The sequence below is a fragment of the Sceloporus undulatus genome, chromosome 6, assembly GCF_019175285.1.
Source record: "Sceloporus undulatus isolate JIND9_A2432 ecotype Alabama chromosome 6, SceUnd_v1.1, whole genome shotgun sequence".
NCBI classification, from domain to species: Eukaryota; Metazoa; Chordata; class Lepidosauria; order Squamata; family Phrynosomatidae; genus Sceloporus; species Sceloporus undulatus.
Window position 1 is genome coordinate 8,276,943 of NC_056527.1, and position 23,672 is coordinate 8,300,614.

Genomic DNA, 23,672 nt, shown 5'->3' on the forward strand with positions numbered 1-23,672 from the left:
CTAGATGCCACTCCCATAACCACCAATTCCAGGTTTTTATATAACTATGGCAGTGGAGGTGGAATCAGCACTATAACTGGTGCTCAGTTCAAGCAAATGTGTTTCATTTTAAAAATTAAGTACGTGATACAATGGTCCTCAGCTACAGCCCTGGACATTCACTCTGTTTTGTAGATCCATTTGACTGAAAAAATCTCGTCAACAGAGGAGTGAGGTCATAATGAAATCTAGGGTCTTGGGAGACAGTTTTCTTTAGGCAATATTATGTCTTACCCACTCTCAAAGAGAAAACAGTCATATGCATGCCTTCAGTACTGAGTATGATATGGTGAGATGAACTGCTCTCTATGTCCAATATAGCAGAGTGTCCATAGTTCAGATTGTTACCACTAAAGAAGGGGAGGATTCCACCTTTTTGCTTCCAAACAGCTGTTTGACTACCTGCATATGCATTAGGGAAAAAACTGAGATGTCAATTTCAGCGGAAATTCCTTGGGGGGAAAAACAGGCTCCAATAAGGGTGCAAGTTGTAAGCTGATTTGAAGAGCCGCTCTCATCTTAAAGCAGAAGGCATCACATTTAACACCGTGCTCATGTTTGTAAGACCTGGAATGTGAGATACAACAGTACACATTCAAGAACTAATGAGAAAGAGTAAACTGCCTTAAAGCAGACGGCATCTTCACATTCGACACCATGCCCATTTTCATAAAAGCACTGGGATTTAAGATACAGCAATACACATCCCAGACTTGAGGAAAAAGTAAATAGAAACAGCCTTAAAGGAAAGTAATAGAGCCACTTTATTCTGCTTTGGTCAGGTCCACCTGGAATATTGTGTCCAGTTCTGGGCACCACAATTTAAAAAGGATGTGGAGAAACTGGAGCAAGTCCAAAGGAGGGCGACCAAAATGGTGAAGGGTCTGGAAACCATGCCCTATGAGGAAAGAGTTAGGGAGCTGGGGATGTTTAGCCTGGAGAAGAGAAGGTTAAGAGGTGATATGATAGCCCTGTTTAAATATTTGAAGGGATGTCATATTGAGGAGGGAGCAAGCTTGTTTTCTGCTCCTCCAGAGACTAGGACCCAGAGCAATGGATGCAAGCTATAGGAAAAGAGATTCCAGCTCAACATTAGGAGGAACTTCCTGACTGGGTTGTCCGACAGTGGAACACACTCCTTCTTCGGAGTGTAGTGGAATCTCCCTCCTTGGAGGTCTTTAAATAGAGGCTGGATGGCCATCTGTTGGGGATGCTTTGATTTGGATTTCCTGCATGGCAGAATTGGGTTGGACTGGATGGCCCTTGTGGTCTCTTCCAACTCTATTATTCTATGAACTTTATTTGTAATGGGTTCTTATTTGAACACAACTTTCTAAAAATTTCCATTTTAGTCTATCTTATGGCTCAATACTTTAGTTCCTTAGTGAAAAATAGTTTTTACAGTTCATAGTTGTAAGGTTTTGAGAAATAGGCTAAGAGTGTGAGAGGTATATAGACTGCATGCAGCAGAGTATATTCAGGATCAACCTCCTACTGAAGATTTTTTGTGTGCATCTATATACTGCATAATCATAAAGGTTTGTTGTTGTGTGCCTTCAAGTCATTCCCAACATATGGTGACCCTAAGGCAAACCTGTAATGGGTTTTCTTGGCAAGATTTCTTCAGGGGAGGCTTGCCATTGCCTTCCTGAGTCTCAGAGTGACTTGCCCAAGGTCACCAGTGGATTTCATGGCAGAACTGGGAATCAAATCCTGGTCTTCAGGGTTGTAGTCCAACACTCAAACCACTATGCCACGCTGGCTCTCTATCATAAAAGTTGATGAATACAATATACAGAGATGTGCCCATCTCTAGCAATACCACTTACCTGCTTCAGAAGGCAGGCAAGCCAGCAAGATTCCCTTCACTGGATTATCTGGGCTTGGCTTTTCTGTTTCTTCCAGGAAGCTGCTTTAAACTGTGCTAGACCACTGATCTGTCTCACTTGTTTGTCTACATTGACTGGCAGAAGCTCTCCAGAACTTCAAAAAAGAATTGAAGCAAGGACCTTCTGTATGCAGGATGTGTGCTCTCCCTAAAAATTACCATTGAAAGAAAGCAGCAGAGCCAAGTTCTGTAGCCTGCCTTGAAGACTGTTTGGGGCGGCGGGTGAGAGCAGCAATCATGACTGGGTAACTTACAGATTTTTCCATGCTGGACTGCAACTCCCAGCATGAATCACCTTTGCCTCTGAAAATTAGGGCTGATTAGAATTAGTGTTTATCATCCCTGGACTAAGTAAAGCCATACACAATAGAAAAACTTTATATGCAAAGCAAACACTGCAGCATGGCCTATACACACATCCATAAGGTATAAATGTAGTCAAGTTTTGCCATAGTCATGTATTAGAATCGCCAACTTTTCTTGCCAAACCATATTTAAGATGCTTTGCAGTATGTTGCTGTTCGACTTCTTAAATTTTCTGACCAAATCTTAAGATTATTTCTTTTCTTTAAAAAGAAAAAGACCAGATCTACTTAGAAATGTTACCTAAAGTTTTTTCTTTATTTCTATACAACTGTGAAATACATGTTTGTCCTTTTGGCATTGCAGGCCCTCTGTCAATCTTTCCTGAAATGACATTACTTGGACTGTAGGGAAAAAAAGAGTTGGAATCTTGGCTGATTTGAAAAGAAAACAAAAAGAAAAGGAAGGTAACAGGGAGAATTAAATGAGTTTTCAGTGAAGATATGAAGGAGAGCACAAAAGCCAGAATTTGGGGGGGGGGTGTCTATTAAGAAATACATTTCGGAACAATTTACACTTCAGTTTAACCAATGAATTTACCCACATCACTAAATGTGCTGTGTAGCACAGATTGTGGCAAACTATATGTCTGTACACACAAACAGGATTTACAAAATTGGTAATACTGAAGGAAAAGGTATATGCGATCTTCAGTCTGAACCAGTAAGCAGTGACATGTCATCTAGAGCACAGATGGGTAAAAGATTTAGGGTCAAATCCAAATATTACATTTGCAACATGGTAGTCACTTTGACAACTGGGAATATGTATAACAAAGTTCTATACAGTTCCTCATTACGTGAAGCCAGCCCCCCCCCCCCCAAAGAAACTTATCCAAAAGGTGTTGCTTACTATATTCCTCTACCACACTCAGTGGGAAAAAAATCCCCTTTAAAAACCCTAAGTTGAAATACCCAGAAGGCTATTATGAATGAGAATAAATTAGGCTTTTACAACACTTTCGGATATTTTTCTCTGATGTGGTTGGCACTGTTCTTGTTTCTGGACACACTGGCACTGCCAACTGCTAGGTCAGTTGCCCAGATCAGCTGCCTGCCCCTACGGTACTTGATTAGACAAGTTACTGAAGCAACTCCCATGTTGCAAAGCCAGCATTTTGAGTTAATACTTCATCTGTCCTCCTTATGTCATGTTGGCCATATTTTTGCGTCTGACAGTCACTATAAACGAAGGGGAGAATGTTCAATTTTTGAGAGAGAGGAAGCACACTCTAGTTTTACTTTACTGCCTCATGAAAAGGCACTTGTGCTTCTGTTTCAAATAAGAACCATTTTACCATCAGGATGTTGTTCCAGTTAAAACTTTAAATCAAAGACAGCTTTTCTTGCCCAGACACTGAAGTGTTGCCTCCCTCCCTGCTATAATAAGTTAGATGCTACAGTAAGACAGTAATGAAAATATGTAAAAGCTGTAAAATGTTTTTAGAAACAGTGAAAAAGAAAAGCCAAGCTGTACACAATGTACTAAAACAAAAATATCCAAAAAATGCATATAAAAAACCACTGGAGGAAAACCTGCAAATCCTTTATGTTATCATGACTACAGTATTCACTGCAAAGTTTCTAGTTTGTGAAACTGTCAAACAGAGATCACAGTTACTTGGAATTATGACCAGTGTGTCATCTTAAGAGAAAGAATGGACAACAGAAGTTACACTTTAAAAATTCTAGTTAGTTGAAATATTTCATCATGATGCACTGCACCATTGTACTGACCCTGTAATCATACAATCTACTGATTTTTTTTACTCCAAGTACCAAAAATGGTTTCTTACAAGATCACAGCTGAAAGACAATCATAAACAAGCCTAAGGAAGTTAACCCCTTCAGCTTACATTAAGGGCTCTGTTCTACTCAATTATACAACAGTTCTTTCCTCTTTTAAAGTAGATTTGTCTTGAGAAGTGGCCAAAATTTACTACGTGGAATGTATTAACAAAGTACAGCACATGCAGTTTTTTACACTGTGAACAAGTTATCAGCAGGGCTGAGAAAGTGTTTCCATACCAAGCTTCAGCAGATGAATCTATGACAAATCTTGGAAATAAAAAACTGAAATAGGAACCTCACAGACATCTGCACTGGATCATCTGGTCTCTGTACACCTCACACCAGGAATCACTCAAGGGCTTCTCACATCACTCTCACTTGTACCTTGATAAGGACAGACTTTAGTTTAGGTCATAACAGATTTGTCTATATTACAGATTTATTAGTCACTTCAATTCAAGTAGACTCTGTCCGCACTGAGGCATTAGAAGTGTCAGATCTATCTTAGGGTTTCAGTGGGCTTCTAGAGCACTACAGCTGGAACCAGTACAGGAAGCTCAAGTAAGTTAATAACCAGTTGGGTCCAATACTTGGCTCACGTTGATTTCTGACGGTAGTGGAGAGTCAAGTCACCACCACTCTTCCATATGAAGTGCTTGACAGTTCGAAGGTCCATATTTGGATCCAAAACCTGCCACAAAACAAAGTTTTTGTCAAGGTCACATCTAAGTTCTGATTTCTTGTCAAATGCACCAACAATTTACAAATGCATTCCTAATGTATCCCAGTATATGTAAGATGCCCCCTTCTTGCTCTGCAAAAAAGAAAACATCCACCTGCCCCTATCTCAAGGAACACATCCTTTACTCCTAAGACTTTGTTCAAGGAAGACTAAGGTCTTTCAATATGCAGGACAATGGGAGGTCAAATTATGGCCAGGCCAAACCTATTACACTAGAAGATTAAAAAAGGATTGCTAGCATCAGACTGTTGGACTTTGCAAAGGAAATTATGGCATGTCCCTTATGATAAGGTAAGTGTCATTTTCATCCTGAAGCAATAAATAATCTCAACTGCTGAGAAACAAAGCAGTTACTGACGGGGAAAAATGTTATTTTTGTTTGGATACATTTTCAAATTCTCAAAATGTAGGAGACAAAATATATACTCTATTCCACCCAAATTTGAGTTCTGCTGGGACACTTTTCCGCATGGCTTCAAGATTTCTGGAAATTTTGTCTGATGAAGAAGGCCTTTCTCCACATTATCCACAAATCTTGTTCTCCTTTTGAGGAACTCAGAATGGCATATGTAGGTATCCTGTGGGCCCTCCCAACTAATGGCAAGGTCGATGAGAATACCTGGTCCTGACATAAGAGTTCAATTTTCTCCTCTGCTAGAACTGCAATATCCTCTTCTTTTTCTTGTTCCCCAGCTTTTTCATTATTGGAAGAGCTAGTTGTCTGTGATTCATTGTCCAGGTTTATTATCTTTTCATAGACATGCTCCATCACCTTCCTGACTTGCAACATGTCACTGGCTGATAATCGGTCCCTATGTTGGGGAAAAAGAGCAAATTTAAGAGAAGAAGGCTTAGCTGGCTCAGATTTGTGTTTCTATGTTCCTGTAAACCAAAGGTGCTATTGCTCTCTGTTTACACTTACTTCTTTAATGTTTTTGCTCCCGAAGATGAATGAGGTTGGAGGTAGAAGGGAATCTTGTTGAATTTTGGCATATTTTTCTATAAAAGAAACAAACAGAATTAAGAAAAACCATTATATTTCACCTATCATCTTGTAACAAATACATTTCGATCTATACATACACCTAAACTGTATGCATTTCTCCAACATTTTTCAAGACATTTTCCAGTTTGATTTTAGCTAGCAAACGAATTCATGCTGCGCTAATCAGACAGAATAATCCTCCTCCCATTTCCCCCAAGTTTGAGACTCAAGGTGTCTTACAAGAGATTAAAAAAGCACAAGTTAAAAACAAGATACAAAACTATTTTTAAAAACAGTTAAAAACATAAACCATAATATACCCAAGCTGTAAAACAAACACACTCACACGCCACAGGCAGAAGTAAGAAAAAAAGAACTACAAGTATGCTGTATTGATATGGAATCCAATAAGGCCCAAATGAACACATCAGGACATTTCAAGTTTCCCAATATAGCTCCTTGCGCTAAATTCACAGCAGTAACTGAAGATCTTCCAAGCTTTTCTAGCCACTTGATTGGGAGCATTGGGGTTCTAGTATTAGGAAGCTATTTGGGAGGTCAAACAGATGATGTATGTATGCAATTGTTCTCATGCCTGGGCCGGGGAAGGAAGGGATAACACCATCACGAGCGGAGCTCCTATTGAGGTAGTGTGGGGCAGGGGGAGATATGGCGGTGGGAGAAGGGACTTGCGTTCCAGGGGAAGGAGAGATCGATGCATCATATCTATCCCTCCTTCCTGTCCCTATCCCAACCTTAGGAACCTGAGGGTCGCTCCAGCCGTGCCACAATCCCTGTCGCTGCTCCTGTGCAATGCCAGATCAGTAAACAACAAGACCCACATCCTCCACGATATGTTGGAGGATCAAAAATGTGATCTGGCTTGCATTACCGAGACCTGGCTTGGGCCTGAAGGAGACGCTGTGTGGGCCCAGGCCCTGCCTGCCGGGTTCTCGGTGAAGGACCAGTGCAGGTTAGGTGGGCGGGGGTGTGTGTGGCCTTGATACATAGGAACACCGTGTCCCTCACCAGGAACCACATCCGACAGACGTCCTATATTGAGTGTATTTACCTGACCCTAAAGGCTAGGGACAGTCTAGGGATTCTGCTTGTGTATCGGCCACCCCGTGCATTAGCGGACTCCCTTAACGAGCTGACACAGCTGGTCGCTGAACTGATGTTGGAGACGCCCAGGCTTCTTGTCCTGGGTGACTTCAACATCTCCCTCACGGCCAGCTATGTTCCACCCGGTGCGGCTCGGGAATTCATGGAGACCATGGCGGCCATGGGCCTGTCCCAGCTGATACAGGGTCCTACGCATTGTGCGGGTAATACTCTCGATTTGGTCTTCTGTTCGGATGCGGAAAATCCGTGGGCGGAAATAATTAATATTTCCCCCCTGTCATGGACAGATCATTTCCTGGTAGAGGTGAAAATCAAGGTCGCTACCCAGATCCCCCCCGGGGGTGGTGGACCTGTTAGGATGGTCCACCCTCGAAGGCTGATGGAACCCAAAAGGTTCCAGGAAGCCTTAGAGGGGTTCATGGTTGGTAGCGACGGCGACTCTGTTGATGCCCTTACCGGTATTTGGAATACCGGTTTGTCTAGGGCTATACACAGCATCGCTCCCAAGCGCCCTCTCAGGCCTGCTTCCAAGTGTAAGCCCTGGTATACGGAAGATCTCCGGGCGAGGAAGCGGGAACTGCGACGGCTGGAGTACTGTTGGCAGAAACACCTTTGCTTAGATGACAAGGCTCTCCTAGCCCAATTGTTAAAGGACTACGGAGAGGCGATACGAGCAGCAAAGAATTCGTTCTATGGTGCTCGTATCGCGTCCGCAGAGTCACGTCCAGCAGAGTTGTTCAGGGTGGTCAGGGAGCTAACTCAGCTCCCTCCCGCCCTGAACCAGATCCTTGAACCTTCTAAGGCCTGCTGTGACCAATTTAATGACTTTTTCGCGGATAAAACCTCTCGTATAAGCGAAGGTCTTAATGCTGACATTAGAGCAGAACCTAGAGTAGAGGTATCCGGAGCCTCCGTGGACTCCATTAAACTGGATCGGTTTGAGTCGGTGAGTACCGAGGACGTGGACAAGATCGTCGGAAGTGTCCGGAAAACAACCTGCTCTCTCGATCCCTGTCCCTCGTGGCTAGCGGCCCAGGGGGGGCCGGCGGCAACATTATTGTTGCACCGGATTATTAATACATCTTTGAGGGAAGGGCAATTTCCATTGGAACTTAAATTGGCCATTGTAAAACCGATACTAAAAAAGCCCTCCCTCGACCCCCTGGTACACAATAATTATCGGCCAGTTTCGCTGCTGCCATTCTTGAGGAAGGTGATCGAGAGGGCGGTTGCGATCCAGCTTCAGATGGTCTTGGATGAAACTGATTATCTGGACCCATTTCAAACTGGCTTCCGGGCGGGTCACGGGGTTGAGACGGCCATGGTCGCCTTGGTCGATGATCTCCGTCTGGGCATCGACAGGGGAAGCGTGTCCCTGTTGGTGCTCTTGGACATCTCAGCGGCTTTCGATACCATAGACCATGGTATCCTTCTGGGGCACCTGGCAGAGGTGGGAATCGGGGGCACTGCACTTCAGTGGTTCCGGTCCTACCTCTCTGGGAGGTCCCAGATGGTGCAGCTGGGAGACGTGTGCTCCGACGAGCGGGCCCTTAAAACTGGGGTCCCTCAAGGAGCCATTCTGTCTCCCATGCTATTTAACATTTACATGAAACCGCTGGGAGAGATCATCCGGAGACATGGGGCGTGGGGTTATCAGTACGCTGATGACACCCAAATCATTTTCTCTATGTCTCCGACTGATGCAGTGACCGGGGATGGGGTCTCTTCTCTCGTGGCCTGTCTAGAGTCAGTAATGGGCTGGATGAGGGAAAACCGACTCAAGTTGAATCCAGAGAAAACGGAGGTACTAGTGATAGGTTCTCCTGGTCCAGGAATGGCGGTGGTTCCACCTGTCCTGAACGGGGTCACGCTCCCTGTGAAGGACTCCGTGCGCAGTCTGGGGGTGCCTCTTGACTCGTCGCTTCACCTGACTGCTCAGGTGAATGCGACGGTCAAGAGCACCTGTTATCAGCTTCGGCTTATTCGCCAGCTGCATCCATACCTGGCCCAGAGGGACCTAAAAACTGTTGTACATGCTCTGGTAACCTCGAGATTGGACTTCTGCAATGTACTCTACATGGGGCAACCCTTATACCAAACTCGGAAGCTGCAAATGGTGCAGAACATGGCAGCCCGGCTGGTCACTGGCGTTTCTAGGACCAGCCACATAACACCGGTATTGAAAGATCTCCATTGGCTGCCCATCCGCTTCCGGGCTCAATATAAGGTGTTGGTGATTACCTATAAAGCCCTAAATGGCTTGGGTCCAGGATACCTAAAGGACTGCCTCTCCCCGTACATTCTGCCTCGCACCCTCAGAACGTCTGGGCAGCAATTACTGAAGGTCCCTGGGGCTAGATTATCCTCCACCTCACGGAGGACATTTTCCACGGCTGCCCCAGCCCTTTGGAATACGCTGCCCACTGAGCTCCGCTCGACTACCACCCTGGCCCAATTCAGGAAGGACCTGAAAACCTTCCTGTTCCAACAGGCATTCCCCGACTAAAAATCCTGTGGGCCTCCCTCCTCTTTCGTGGCCAAGAGGTTGGGCTAATGGGGCATTTTAGCCTGGTTTTTTAAATTGTAATTGGTTGTTTGATCTGTACTGTATTTATTCTGTTTTTAACTATTTGCTGTAAGCCGCCCTGATCTTGGGAAGGAGCGGGGTACAAATAAAAACTTTATTATTATTATTATTATATTTTATAATGTTATTCTTTCTTTTACAAAAAATAAACTACCAGGTAATTCACAAAACAATGAGAATATTTCAGTAACACTCATGCAACATTATATATAAGTGCAACAACTGGAATCCAAATTAGATTTTAATTTTTTTCAGACTGTGGCAAATAATAACAAAAACTGTTCATATTAAATTAAGAAAATGTAGGACATTTAAAATTTAAAACAATAAATTAAATTAAAACAAGAAAACTGCTCTAAACTCTCTTGTGTTCTCAGCAGAGGAAGACACTTACATCCACAGTGATGTCAATTACCCATTGTGGCACAGTTTCATTAAGGAGCATGGATTCAGTTTCCCCACCAGAATCCCGACACAGCAACCTAAGCAGAAAAGAGTTTTGAGATGTGAAGTGTCATAGATTAAGAAAATAATCATTGAGTACTTTTCAAGTCTTTCAATACTTCCAGGGGTAGTTGTGTTGGTGGCCATGTAACAAATCTAATAAAAAATCCACCAAACAGCATTACCTTTATTGGCCAACCAAAATGCACAATATACATGTTGCAAGCTTTTGAAACTTCACTGGCTTCTTCATCAGCCAAGGGGCCTGTGACTTTATGAAGGATGGAGACATACTGGATTGCAAAGGATGTGTCTTTGTTGTGTTGCAAATGGATGTTAAATTTCCTGGACTTTGAGAATCTCCCAGTTGCCACATGGCCAGAAGGAGGAGGTGCAGCCTGAATGATATGCCCCTCCATACCATCTTAAATAAGAAGAGAAACAGCAAAATGCAGGCCTATCACTAACATCCTCAATTTTTTTCTCCCGTTTCGTTTGTAACACCTTGCCTGATAAAGAAGCCAGTGAAGCCTCAAAAGCTTGCAACATGTATATTGTGCATTTTGGTAGGGCAACAAAGGTATCACCTCAACTTCACACTGAAACCAATTGTTTTATTTTATAACAACTTAAGGCAGTGGTCTCCAAACTGTGCTCTTTAAGGGATTTTGGACTTCAGCTCCTAGAATATTGGCCAACATGACTGACTTCTGGGAGCTGAAGTCCAAAACCTCTTAAAAGGCACAGTTTGGGGACCAGTGGCTTAAGGGGACCTCCTAGTTTTACAAACAAGAAAATGCTTGTAATCTTTTTTGTGGTGTCAGAAATATATCCTGTGCCATGTCAGAAAGTAATATTTAATGATGAACTGGGAGGGGAAGTTGGGTCCCAACCCTAATATTTAGCCAAAGTTTTGTACACTTTAACACAGCATATAAAACAGAACAAAGGAACACAACTGTAGCATTACATCAATTAAAAAACAAATCAGGTGTTAAAGTACACATTTAAAATGTATTTGCCTGGTGTTGGAAATGTACTGTAGCAGCCACCAGATTGACCTCTCTAGGAAATTAGCAGGGCACCCATGGGGAAAACGCTTCAGACATTAGGTGGCTTCATGTGGCCTCTTGGGCTACAAATTGTGCACCACAGCTCTAGATCTATTGAAGAAACTGGGGAGATTTACTATAGAAGGCTTTGCTAAGGGCTTCTTCCTCCTGTTGCAGGAGAGCAGCATTTTAGTAAATCCATCAAAATTCTTCTGAGAGCCAGTATACACTTCAGGAAAATGTTATGCTTTTCTCCTTGATAATATATAGAGTGCCATGGATATTTTACAACAGACTGCACCCTTGTGAATCATCTTGCTAGTGTTTAAAGGTAATATTACTTAACATGAATTTTTTATTTTATGTTTTATCTTATTTTATTGTATTCTCTATGTACATATTTTTATTGCTGTAACCCGCCCGGATTCCTTGTGATTGGGCAGGCTATAAATAAATAAATAAATATTATTATTAAGTGTTCAGAGTGCCCCATTTATATATTCCCAATAATCCTTACAACAGTTTGTGGCCTCATATTGGAAGGAATAGTAGGGGGCTGAACCTGTTTAATATGTTCATGGCAGAGGTGAGATCTGAACCACAGGTCTCCCAGCCCCACAGATCAGTTTCTTAGCTGCTTTGCTACTCTACCAATAAAAACCAAATACCTGCCAGTGATTTTAAGCTCTGCAAATTCAGTGGCTATCCTTAAAATCGCTCAATCTACATCAAAAACATGAACAAGCTAGCCAGTTCCCCCACCCTGGTCCTTAACAGTGTTCTTTTTCAAATGTACCTAAATAATGTGCGTCCTCCAGCTTCACCAAAAATAACTGGCGTGTGTGGTGGCACTTGGAAGTACCCATTTCCTTTCTGAACCCTGTTTTCATGCTCACCATTCACTGTTACAAGGAGGGAAGGCAAACACAACCCAGTGTTAAAGAGCACAGAACAATCCAATTCAAGACAAAAGATGTTCCATTTTAATCACAACAAGTGAATAGACAATCTAACATAATTTCAACAGCAGCATCAGGGCCTCACTATATATGACATTAAATCAGGGGTGGGCAAAGATAGCTATAAGCTCCATGGGGCCATTTTGTGGTCTCCAATGCTCTCAAGGGATAAAGCAAATGCCCCAAGATGTCCTCTAGGTGACACGGAAGCATTTTTAACATTTATCATTTTTATCAGCTGTTTCCCCAGATCATTTCACTCGGGCACCTTGTTATTAAAAAAATTAAAAAGTTCATAAAATGCCCTAGGGATCTCTGACTGCATGGTGAAAATGCCCCATAGAAGACACCTTGGGGCACAAGCTTGATTCTTTTCTGCAGTGGGGGGGGGGGGGAATGTAGCTCCATAACCTATGACAGCTGCCACCCTTGCAGTGAAGGCATCACTTGCAGCAACATCAAGGGTTCGTCATTCATTAAAACCAATCATTCTCACTTTGGTTAGGGACCACAACACAAGAAAGGCAATTTAACCCCACTACTACCGTTAATTTTTTTTCCTCACACTTACAAATTGCAACACAAAACCTCAACACCCACAGAAGCCTTTCCCCCTATTTCTACTTACAGCACAATGAGAAGCTTTTTATCATGGTAATAATGAAGGACAGAAGGAGTAACTTCTCCTCATGCACACTATGGCCCTGGTCCTGACCACCTCCTTGATGCTTAACTCTTCCTCCCCAACTGCTGTTGAAAATGATATGATATTAAGCCCCTAATGAAAACACAAACTACCACCCATCCAAATTATCAGATGTCTGTAAGGATCAGGAAAGGATTCCTCACATCCATATACCCAAAGGTTATTACATATGCAACAAAATATTGTCAAAATGATCAACCAACACAAAACACATAGAAGAATAAATCTAACATCCTCATACTGCTCTGATAAATACTTACCATGGTTCATTTCATTTTCTTCTTCATCCATGGGATTGATGTGTGTTCTAGGCCAATACTCTAAGAGAGCCTGCAGTAAAAGCCCTCCGAGGTTTACTGCACATTTTAATACAACAATAGAAAAAAAAATTGGTGATGCTCACATACATTTTAAGTTTGGAAAGAATTCTATTGAAGGTGTTATTAGTATTAGCCATAAACCTTTAGGCTGGGAACCAAAAGAGCAAATTGCTAGCATGGCACAGCCAAGCAGCCTGTATGTTTTTTGAAAAGCATTTTCAACTGCATGACATCAACTACTTTTGAAACTGAGAGGACTTTCAAAAACAGATTTACAATGAGGCATTGGAATCTGCCGTTCAAATAGTTAAAATCACTAGAAATACCCAGATCCTTGTATGCATCGAAAGTAGCTCTTTGGATTGAACAAGCTTAATCAAAAGATAACTTTGCTGAAGAGCACTTGTTCAAAATAGAAGTTGAGCTACTACAAACTGGACTGACTACAAGGTCAGGATATCAGTTCCAATCTATGCAAAGAAAAGACCTTGCTACAATTTTACAGATTGTATCTCAAAGAATAGTGTAGAATGGTGGACCAAAACAAGCTGAGGAATTTGAATCTAGGAAGGGTCCAGCTTCTAGCCCACACCCACCCCACAAGCCATCACACAATAAAAGCCATGTCAATTAAATCTGAATATAGAAAATTCTGCCACAAGTACTTGACAGAAAAATCAGTTACATAAGTTTAGTATTTCCACTTCCTGGGATAACATAATGTAAGGTCTACCTTTTTATCAAGTAACAACACACTCACATTTTGGATCAGATCCATCTGGACTACTAAACCCAGCATCTTTTGCTGAGACCCAAGCTGCAAAGCAGTCGCTCTCATCTAAAGTAATTGTCAACATCTGTCAAAAGAAGATCATTGGGAGGGATGTAATATAAATATTGCATTAAGAGCAAAACCTGTTTCTTTGCATTCAAATGCATGCAAAGCTTTGACAAGACACCTTTAATTTACAAAGGGATTACATGCAAAAATATCTGTTACCTCATCATTACACGAACATTTGCGTATTAGTTTCAGTAGGCCATACAATAAGATATGCATACAGTTGTGGCTGCCAGAACAGTTACTAAGTGTATTACCAGCATACAAAACACTACCCAATGAGGACAATAATGTGTTTTGAAAAAAACATATTCCAGGTTCAAATTTTTACATTACAGAAAGTTAGAAACTTTGTACATATAGTAAAAATTGATAACTGGCTGTCAAATACAGGGACAGACAACCTACAGCCCACATGTCCCAAGCCTTATTTACCACCACCATCCATTTTCTATTGCAGCAATTAAGAAAGCAGCATTTTCCTCATTTTTTCCACCAGAAAGACAGCATATGGTTACACAATCTTAATTATAAAGAGGTGATGACTTTTGCTGCAATCATGGTTGGGTCATATAAATATCTCAAACTATGAACATTCCTTGGACAACTATTAAATCCATTTTTTCAAAGTGGAAAATGCGTTACTCAATTATGACTTAGGCTGCATCCACACGGCAGAAACAACCTAGTTTGACAGTGCTTTACCTTCCATAGCTCAATGCTATGGAATTTTGGAAACTAGTTTGTTGTGGCACCAGAGCTCTCTGACAGAGAAGGCTAAATGTCTCACAAAACTACATTTCCCAGAATTCCATAGCACTGGGCCATGACAGTTAAAGTGGTGTCAAGCTGGATTACTTCTGCCATGCAGATGCAGCCTTAGAGAGACCTAGAGAACACTATCCAACCAAAGCTCAAAAACACACATAATGTAATGTCAAAATGCAACTCTTACCCCAGTTTTTAAGTCTACTGAAAACCAATTTGGCACATAGACCATTTTAAACCTTTTTTTAATTTCTTCTTCGAAGTCCACCTTCCCAAGGTCTTCTACTTTACATGCCTGTATATTAAGAAATCAAAGCAAACAATGGTTACTCGGTACATAAATACCAAGTAAAATGCTATTCACTCCTGAACACTTTCATGCTTGCTTTATCTTCAATTAAAGCACTAGTGGACTTCTAAACAAAAAATGTTCTCATGTTGATGTACAATATATTTTTTAAAATACAGAATTTAAACTGCCCAAAATAAAACCAAATAGCAGTGTGCTAAGATTGAAAAGCACTGAAAACATCTCTTAAAACATTTGGGAGAATAAAAAAGTCTTCACCTGGTGGTAAAACAAATATACTGTAAGTGAACAGAAGTGTTTGAAGGGGATAGGTACCTTAACGTTTAAAGCCTTCTCTCTTTAATCACCCACCTCACCTTATCTGGCAGGGGAACTCTGAAGATGGCTTTAGAATACAGTATGATGTGTGATCCAACATGATGTAGTGGTTTAAGCCCTGGACTACAACTCTGGAGACCAAGGTTCAAATCCCAGCTCAGCCATGGCAACCCACTGGGTGACCTTGGACATGTCACATGCTCTCAGGCTCAAGAGAAGGCAATGGCAAACTTCTGAACAAATCTTGTCAAGAAAACCCCGTGATATGTTTGCCTTGATGTTGGTGTGTGCCTTCAAGTCGTTTCCAATTTACGGCAACCCTATCATAGGGTTTTCTTGCAAAGTTTCTTCAGAGGGGGTTAGGACAACTTGAAAGCATACAACAACAAGGAATGCTTATCATGACCAAGAAATGTGAGCACAAGGTACAGTTAGACACTGAGCTAAAATTGCCAAACTGCTTATTTGCTTCCACAAAGAAAAAGATCCATTTCACATTAGGCAAATGGGTGATCCTCAGACACACATGGAGATAAAATTTCTATCTATCCCTCTGACAGCACAGACAAAACAGCCATTACCCTCAGCAAGCTGCCTCTCTAACCCTGGGATAAAACATACCACCCTCTCTAGCCTATCAGGATGCTCCCCAAACTCTAGGCTTTTAGCCCTTCTCCTGAACAGCTTACCTTTCTTACTTCTGAATGCCTCCAAAAGAAGCACAGAAACATTGCATTATTTTTATTTTTTATTTTCTAAGAATGCTTCTGGGACCCATATAGAACCACAGGGAAAAGGAACAGGGTTAAAGTTCAGTGAGTTATTTTGTAGCATACCATCCACTAATTTTTAAAGTTCTAAAAAATCAGAAGATTTTAACACCTGGAAGGTGTTAAAGAAGTGTGCAAGGAATATTGATGCCCACAGGCATCTCACTGGAGACCCCTAAACTACTTTGTGTGGTGAATGAGTTAACATAAAAGAACATAATCATACATATTAACCAACCACTTCCACCTACCTTTAACACATCCCAGTATGCCACATTGTTGTTTGTGTCTTTGGTTAGTATGTGTCTTTTGTCATTGAGAATGTGGCACTGAATAATACTAGCACCCCCTAGTAAGAAGAAGAAAGCATAACATATGATTTAGTCGATCCATGCAAATCTAACATAGGAACAATGTGTAACAGACCAAAGTATGGGGAAAACACTGTCTTAGATATAACAGGAGAAATTAATATTTTGCACCTCTCAGTATAGTATGTATAAATTTTATACAGTTCAGATTCTCCAGTCAGTTTCTTAAAAAAAATAAGGGGGGGGGGAAATAAACAAGGATTTTCTCAGTTATGTGTGTGGGGAAAAAAATCAGCTAACAACTTGCTGGTGGGTTTCACCAAAAGCAGCCAAAGCTTGAGAAGGGGACTTATACCTCTGTATTCCATCTTGACTGGTTTTAGACAAAAGAGCCTCTGACTTTCTATGACAGCTGAGCAGAGGGCAGATAAGAACCGATAAGATAAGTTCTTGCGGTGATTTACTATAAATCCATAACCTATTTCTGATTCTCAACAGTTTTTAAAAAGTTTATCAGCAATAAGATGACTCTCCCTTTAGATACTTACCACTGCTGACGTACGAAAAGCCCATGGAAAACCATGGAAAGCAGCTTTAGAAAGGGACTGTGGGATACATTCATTTCTGGCACTGTAAACAAATTCCATGTACTCACTGTTCTCCTATTTCTATGTACTTTGTACTAGGCTCTAGACATGATAGATCGGGGGTTGGCAACCTCTGGACCGCGGGCCGGATGCTGGCCCGCGGCAGGCCTGCCCACCGGCCCCCTGGCTGCTGTTTGTTGCCGCGCTGCGGCAGCCGCCCATCACCGCTTTTCTCCGCTCTGGGCGCCGCCATTTTTGGCGCGGCCAAACATGGCTCCGGCGCCCATAGCAGCCTCCCATCTGGGGATCCTATGGGACGCCCACCATTTTGCCGCCCCCCCCAACCAAAATGGACGGCGCCCCAGAGCGGCAAAAAGCACCCGCCGCCCCCGTGACGGGTGGCTGTGGGCCTCTCGGAGTGCCCCGCATTTCGCCCGTCGCTGGGGCCCTCCCGTAGTGCCCCCCCCCCTCCGCCTCAGGCGGAGAGGCGGCCTTACCCCCCTCTGCGGGGGCCTCCTTTGCCGTCGCACTACGCCGGGCCCCTCCCCCTTCCAGGAAGGCTCTCTCAGAGGGCCCCGCGCCCCCCCCGGTGCAGGGGGCCTCTGGGGGCCCTTTGCCCTCCTTTCCCTCACTGGGGCCCTCCAGGAGGTCTCCGAGGGCCAGCAGGGGGCCCTTCTGGGGGGCCCTTTGCCGTCCGCTGTGGGCCCTCAAGGAGGGTTCTCAAGTGGCAGCAGTGGGCCTCTGGGGGGCCCTTGCCATCGCTGGGACCCTCCGCTCCGAGGGCGGCAGGGGGCCTCTGGGAGGCCCGGTGCCGTCGCTGGGACCCTCCAGGAGGGCTCCGAGGGCGGCAGGGGGCCTCTGGGAGGCCCAGTGCCGTCGCTGGGGCCCTCCAGCGCTGGCGGCCCCCACCAGCTTTTTTGCCGGTCTCTGATGGGGCCCGGGGCCCCGACAGGGGCTAGCAAAGATGAGGAGGCCGGGCCCCCTGGAGGGTGGAAGCTCCGCCCCCGGCATGCGGCCCCGCCCCTGGAGGGTGAAAGCTCCACCCCCGGCGCGCGGCACCGCCCCGGAAGGTGGAAGCTCCACCCCCGGCTTCGGCCCCCCAGTCGCCTGAGGGACAGCAACCCGGCCCCCGCTCAAAAAGGTTGCCTACCCCTGTGATAGATCTTTGGTTTCTAGCACAAAGCTTGAATTCTGTCAAGTCCCCCTTTTTAAGGAACAGATGAACAATTTAACCAAAGATGATGCAAAGATTAAACGTGGTCCACATTATCTGTTTCTGTATTACCTGCCATCCCTGTCAACCCTAGAGAAATATTCTCAAGTAATTTCTCCAATACACTGATCTTACCTTTGATGACTTGGTCAGGCTGTGTGCATAAGGGTGTTATAGGATTGGTACAGTCATTGTCATAGTCACCTGATGCTCTGAAGTTGTGAACTCCCTTCAAAGTCTAGAAATGTAATTGGGGGAGGAGGAGAAGGGTGGATAATTTGAGCCTATTGTAAGACACAAAGATCTTTCTCATTTGTCTGCTCCCCTTCTACAAAATAACATAGATTTCCTGTCAAACACAGACCCCATAGTGGATTTATGAAAAAATACCATTAGTTCAAAATGAATAGTAGATCAGGAATTACTCTGAATGCCATTTACTCCACCTCTGTAGAGACAGAACTTTCCCTTACAGTCTTTACAACTCAGCCAACATAAGTGACAATATCTATTTAGAGAACACAGCACCAGAAGAAGAGATGATGAATTACAGTGTAAAATAGACTCAGGAAGCTGGAACAAAACTCAGGTCATGCCACCTCCTACTGGACATGGTGCATGAAGCAGTAGAGATGGTATATATGCTGTTTATTTTGGTAGCATGGATAACCACTTCTTCAACTCTGTGACTGTTCTTAAAATAAGATAAAATAAATACATGCACAGTTCTACAATAAAAACGCACATAAATGTGCAAATTTTACTTACCCATTTATTTACAGATGACTTAGTTGTTGCAACCCACAGTGCCGGAGGAGGATCAGCTGATCTATCTAGCTCCATCTGAGTGACCAAGAAATCAAATATTAGGACAATCTGCTGATCCACGCTTGGAACAGTAGAAATAAAATCTGGCACAAAATTATGTTTTAGGTCAGAAATCAATGCTACCAGTGGAGATAACTGCACCAAGTTTTCATGCGCAGAATGTTTTAACACTGGAGAAATTTAAACAAGATTTGTACATATGTTTATCACAGTTCATAGCACTTGTTGTAACATTTGTTATACATCACAAAAATGAGTGTATATATCAAAATGTACAAAAAATATTTACACCAAAGAAGTTCATTCTAGACAATATGCAAACATAAGTATTATTTCTCATGAAAATAATAAATTTTGGCCATAAAAATGACATTTCAAGCATTTCAAGTTTGTTAAACTGACAAAAATATCACATCAGAAAGAAAATTACTGCAAGTATTTATACTTCATCTTCTTACTGATGTAATCCAGCAAATTATGAAGTTAATCACCAGCTACACTTTTCTCACAAACATTCCTTAGATTATATTATGCTTTTTTTACAATAGCCATCCTTGATGGGCAGAAGCAAAAGATGATAAAAGATCTTCTGATACAAAGTTTCATCAAACAGCATAAACAAAGGATACTACCTTAAGTACGGGTGCCTTTTCTTCACAAATCAGCACCCGGATATCAGGGTTCCGTAAATCTGTACAATATATCTTTCTGTCTCTTCCACCTGAATAAACGTGAGTGAAGGCTTCGTTGACCTGCAGTGCCCATACGCCTTCATCATGGACTCTGTATGTAGCTATACACCTTTGCTGACCAAGTGACCAGAGTCTGATAGTTCCATCAGAGCTGCCAGAAAGACACTGCAACAAGAATGACAAACTGAAAGTCATTTTATATCCAGTTGCAACTCTTTGAAACCACTGTGCAAGCCTACTTTTTCCAAAATTATGCTCTACTATCGGATTCTGTTTAGCAATTTAATTTCATTAGAAACAGGAGCTTTCAAAAGAGTTCTTCAATGTGTGCTCTGTACAGCCTATGATGTGGCTTAAGTATTGAAAAGAGGAGAAAATATTACTCCATGGGAGAAATATTTATTGTACAGTACAATGCATACCTGTGTGCCATCTCTGTTCAACAGCAAAGCTTTAACATTGTCTGTGTGTCCCTTCAATTTCATAAGCTTCGCACAAGTTCTTGGATCCCATACCCTCAAAACCTGTTGAGGAAAAAAAATTCCCTTGACATCAATAGAACTTCTAAAATGAGGGTGCCCTAATTTCTAACATTCTTCTTATCCTTAAGATGTTAATTATTTAAAATGCTTCAACTATGTCAGTTCTATTCAGGCCTCTTGAATTGGCACTACCTATCCAAATGGTAGAAAATGATCAATTTTTAATTTTTGTAATCCATTGTTGAATTATTATGCTAAATTGTCATAAAGTCTTTTTCTATGTACCTTTCATCCTCCCGTTGTCTTGATTCACCCAGTCACCATACATACAGATTGTGAAACACTTGGGTGGCAAAGCTGAGGTGAATAGGGAAAGGCAAGTATGTATACTGGTGGACCAAACCATCCCACTATGTGTAATTCCCTCTTGCCAAATACATAGAAATGTGTGGAATACTAGTCCTAATTTAGTACTATTGACACTGACTGGCTACAACCCTCTCCAGGTTTTTGGGCAGAAGACTTTTTGGGGCCCCTCTGAAGAAACCTGGAACCATAAGCATGGAAAGCATGCCCTCTGCCACTAAGCTTCACCCTTTCCTATAGCTCCTCACACTGGAGGAAGGGGGACTAATGCAGGCAGAATGGCCTTGGTAGATGTGGTAACCATTCCCAGCAATTCAGCAGGATATGTCTTCATTACAAAGTCTCTAAATCACCAACCTGCTTGTTGATCAGACAAAATGTCTACCAAGTTAAGTCAAACCAAATTTGCAGACTGGGAAACGCTTCATATCATTGGCAGACCAGATTTGCAGACTGGGAAACGCTTCATATGTGTGATAGGGATTGTTTAAAGAACTATTCATGTCCAAAGAATGGGACACTCAAGCTTAGCAGGAAGGGTAGGGAATCCTCTTCACAATCCACAAGGGGTGCCATGGCTGCTTACCAGCAGCAGAGAGAGGGTTATCCCATTTCTTCTCCACTCCCCACCTTTTTGCACATCCCCATTCCATTCATGCCTCACTCCTGGGCATAACTATTTGCTCCTCTCATAAATTCAACAGATACCTATTGCTAAGGATGTCAGTATGGAGAAGACACAAATGTCCCCTCCCCAATCATTCCTTCACATGTGCTGTTTAGCCATATAGAAGGAAGCAGCTGAGCAGCAGTGTAAGAAAGCCAATGGTACTGCTATTCAGTCAAGTTTTCTCTTTCTAGCTGTTAAGCTGCTTCGCATAGAACAACTAACTAGTGTGCAGACGGAGAGGCTACAAAGGGGCAGGGGGTTAAAATCCCTGTAGTGTTCAGTTGATTAGGGGGAAACAGCTGACTTGTGTGAAAGACAGGAAGAGGCCTGTTGGTAGAGACCAATGGGTAGATGGGCAACATGTGACCACTATTTCCCCATCCTTGCTTTATAATAAAAGCTTCTGATTTCTTCAGAAATTCTACAAACTTCTACCAACTATGTCAGCAGATGGGAGGATGCGAGGCGAGAAATCTTGTTTACCTTTTCAGTGGACCCTGATACAATCACTGTTCCCATCTGATTCATGGCAAGACTGTAGATGGAATCTTTGTTCCCACTAAGGGAAGAAGCTAATGAAAACAAATACAACATAATTTTGGATATAGCACTTCAATGAACTCAGAAACAGCACACACTTGAAGTATACAATTTAACAGCCATATATAAGCTGCAACCCACAAAAAAACACATGGTCTAAGTCTTTTAAAAGTTTACATATTGCTGTAAAATAAAAGCCCTCTTCATTCCATAATTTTTGTAGTATCTAGGAATACTCCAATGGGTTGTTACTTGCAATACTTTGGAATATTTCACTGGGCAATTGCTAGACCAGAACAATGCTCTCTAGAACGCAATTTCACCATCTTGATCAAAACAAAGTGCACACAGGGATAGAAATCATGTAGCTCTCCAGACACTGGACTGTAATGTCCCACACTCCTCGGCATTGGCTATGCTGACTTGGGTTGCTGGGCCTTATAGTCTAACAATTTCTGGAGGGCTACATGATTTCCACCCCTGCTTAAGTGTGGGTCAAATGCCATTTCACCATGTCAGCACGTGGATAAAGAACAAATTATTTTATAGGCATTAGAAAGAACTGCCTTACACTGGGGATACACTTAGATTCCATAGCAATGAGGCAGGGCATATAGTATGCATCCTTCTCCTATATGAAAAGGCACCTGCCAGTTACCACAATAGGCCTGGATATTACACCTGACATTGCTGAACTGATAGCAGTTTCACATCTTAATGGCAGATCTTTCAGTAGTCCTCAAAAGACTAAATTACATTTTATACTTGTTTTTATTTTGCTAGTTTAAAAACTGCAAGTATGTCCTTCAAATGCTTATTAAAGCCATTTCTAATTGTCTGAGAATATTTATGATATTATGAAACACCAATCCTTTTTAATGAATGATAAATTTCTCTAAAATAGCTATAGTATTATCTGTCAACTTTCTAGTATAATATTCAACTGATGAGAAAAAGTGTAATCAGTGAAAACTAATTGTAGGCTAGTAAAATTCTCTCCATATAAGACAAAAATGTCTTGCACTGATCCCACTATTCTTTACTGCACTTGGATACTTACTTGTGACAGTGTTATTTGAGGCAGTCAGTGCTGTTAGTGTATTTACATCCCAGAGGAATATCTGTCTGTCCAACCCAGCAGATGCTACTAATTCTTTATCTTTTGCATATGCTAAGGCTTTCACATAATCCTACAATAAAATATATAAAGAAATGTAACAAAATTATTATTATTAACCTTTATTTATAAAGCGCTGTAAATTTACACAGCGCTGTACATACAATGTTTTTAATTGGACGGTTCCCTGCCCTCAGGCTTACAATCTAAAAAGGCATGACACAAAGGGAGTGGTGGTGGGGAAGGGGCCTCTCTAGTAGGATAATACATATAAAATACATAGCAATATAGGAAATGATTCCATAAAACAGGCAACAAAAGAACATCAAATAGCAAGTGACAATTATGCAATGCCTGGGAACGCTGCCCTGAAAAGGATGGTCTTCAACTCCGTTTTGAAGCTGGTTAAAGAAGTGATGGAAGAATGGAAGAAAAATGGAAGAAGCATGATACATGCAAATTTAAGACACTTCAATTCAACAACAAGAACTGTTATTCATTGTATTTTAGACATTACCTTATGGGTCCTTAATGTTGACATGCAAAATCCTTTATGTGCATTCCATACTTTAACAGTAGTATCAGATGAAGCAGAGATCACTGTAATGAAAAAGTCACCAGAGTGTATATCTCAGCAATAACAGAGTGGATTTGTGTATTATCTTTTTTACTGCCAAGCAACTTCCATGTCTAAATCTAACTACTCTAAAATGCACACAAAACTATAGAAGACCTGGTGAAACAACAGCACCAGAACACTAATTGTTTCACCTCACAGCTTTGTAAAGTACTCTCCCATCAACATAGCTACCAATTAAAGTTAATTTTCTGCCTAATATCGCTGATGTTGTTACCCAGC

General features: G+C 42.1%; 1 protein-coding gene across 1 annotated transcript in view; it reads right to left on the reverse strand.

Moving 5' to 3' along the window:
• Positions 1-2,524: 2,524 nt before the first annotated feature.
• The window catches only part of WDR48 (WD repeat domain 48), a 35,969-nt gene continuing 14,821 nt past the window's right edge, over positions 2,525-23,672 (reverse strand). The window contains exons 4-19 of the mRNA XM_042475074.1: positions 23,331-23,413; positions 22,757-22,886; positions 21,640-21,728; positions 20,061-20,162; positions 19,579-19,803; positions 18,887-18,961; positions 18,254-18,356; positions 16,259-16,356; positions 14,797-14,904; positions 13,761-13,857; positions 12,941-13,036; positions 11,812-11,917; positions 9,914-10,001; positions 5,745-5,821; positions 5,442-5,634; positions 2,525-4,771 (exon numbers count right to left, since the gene is read on the reverse strand). Of these exons, the coding sequence (XP_042331008.1) occupies positions 4,676-4,771; positions 5,442-5,634; positions 5,745-5,821; positions 9,914-10,001; positions 11,812-11,917; positions 12,941-13,036; positions 13,761-13,857; positions 14,797-14,904; positions 16,259-16,356; positions 18,254-18,356; positions 18,887-18,961; positions 19,579-19,803; positions 20,061-20,162; positions 21,640-21,728; positions 22,757-22,886; positions 23,331-23,413 (1,766 nt within the window). The 3' untranslated portion in view covers positions 2,525-4,675. The remainder of the gene's footprint in view (positions 4,772-5,441; positions 5,635-5,744; positions 5,822-9,913; positions 10,002-11,811; positions 11,918-12,940; positions 13,037-13,760; positions 13,858-14,796; positions 14,905-16,258; positions 16,357-18,253; positions 18,357-18,886; positions 18,962-19,578; positions 19,804-20,060; positions 20,163-21,639; positions 21,729-22,756; positions 22,887-23,330; positions 23,414-23,672) is intronic.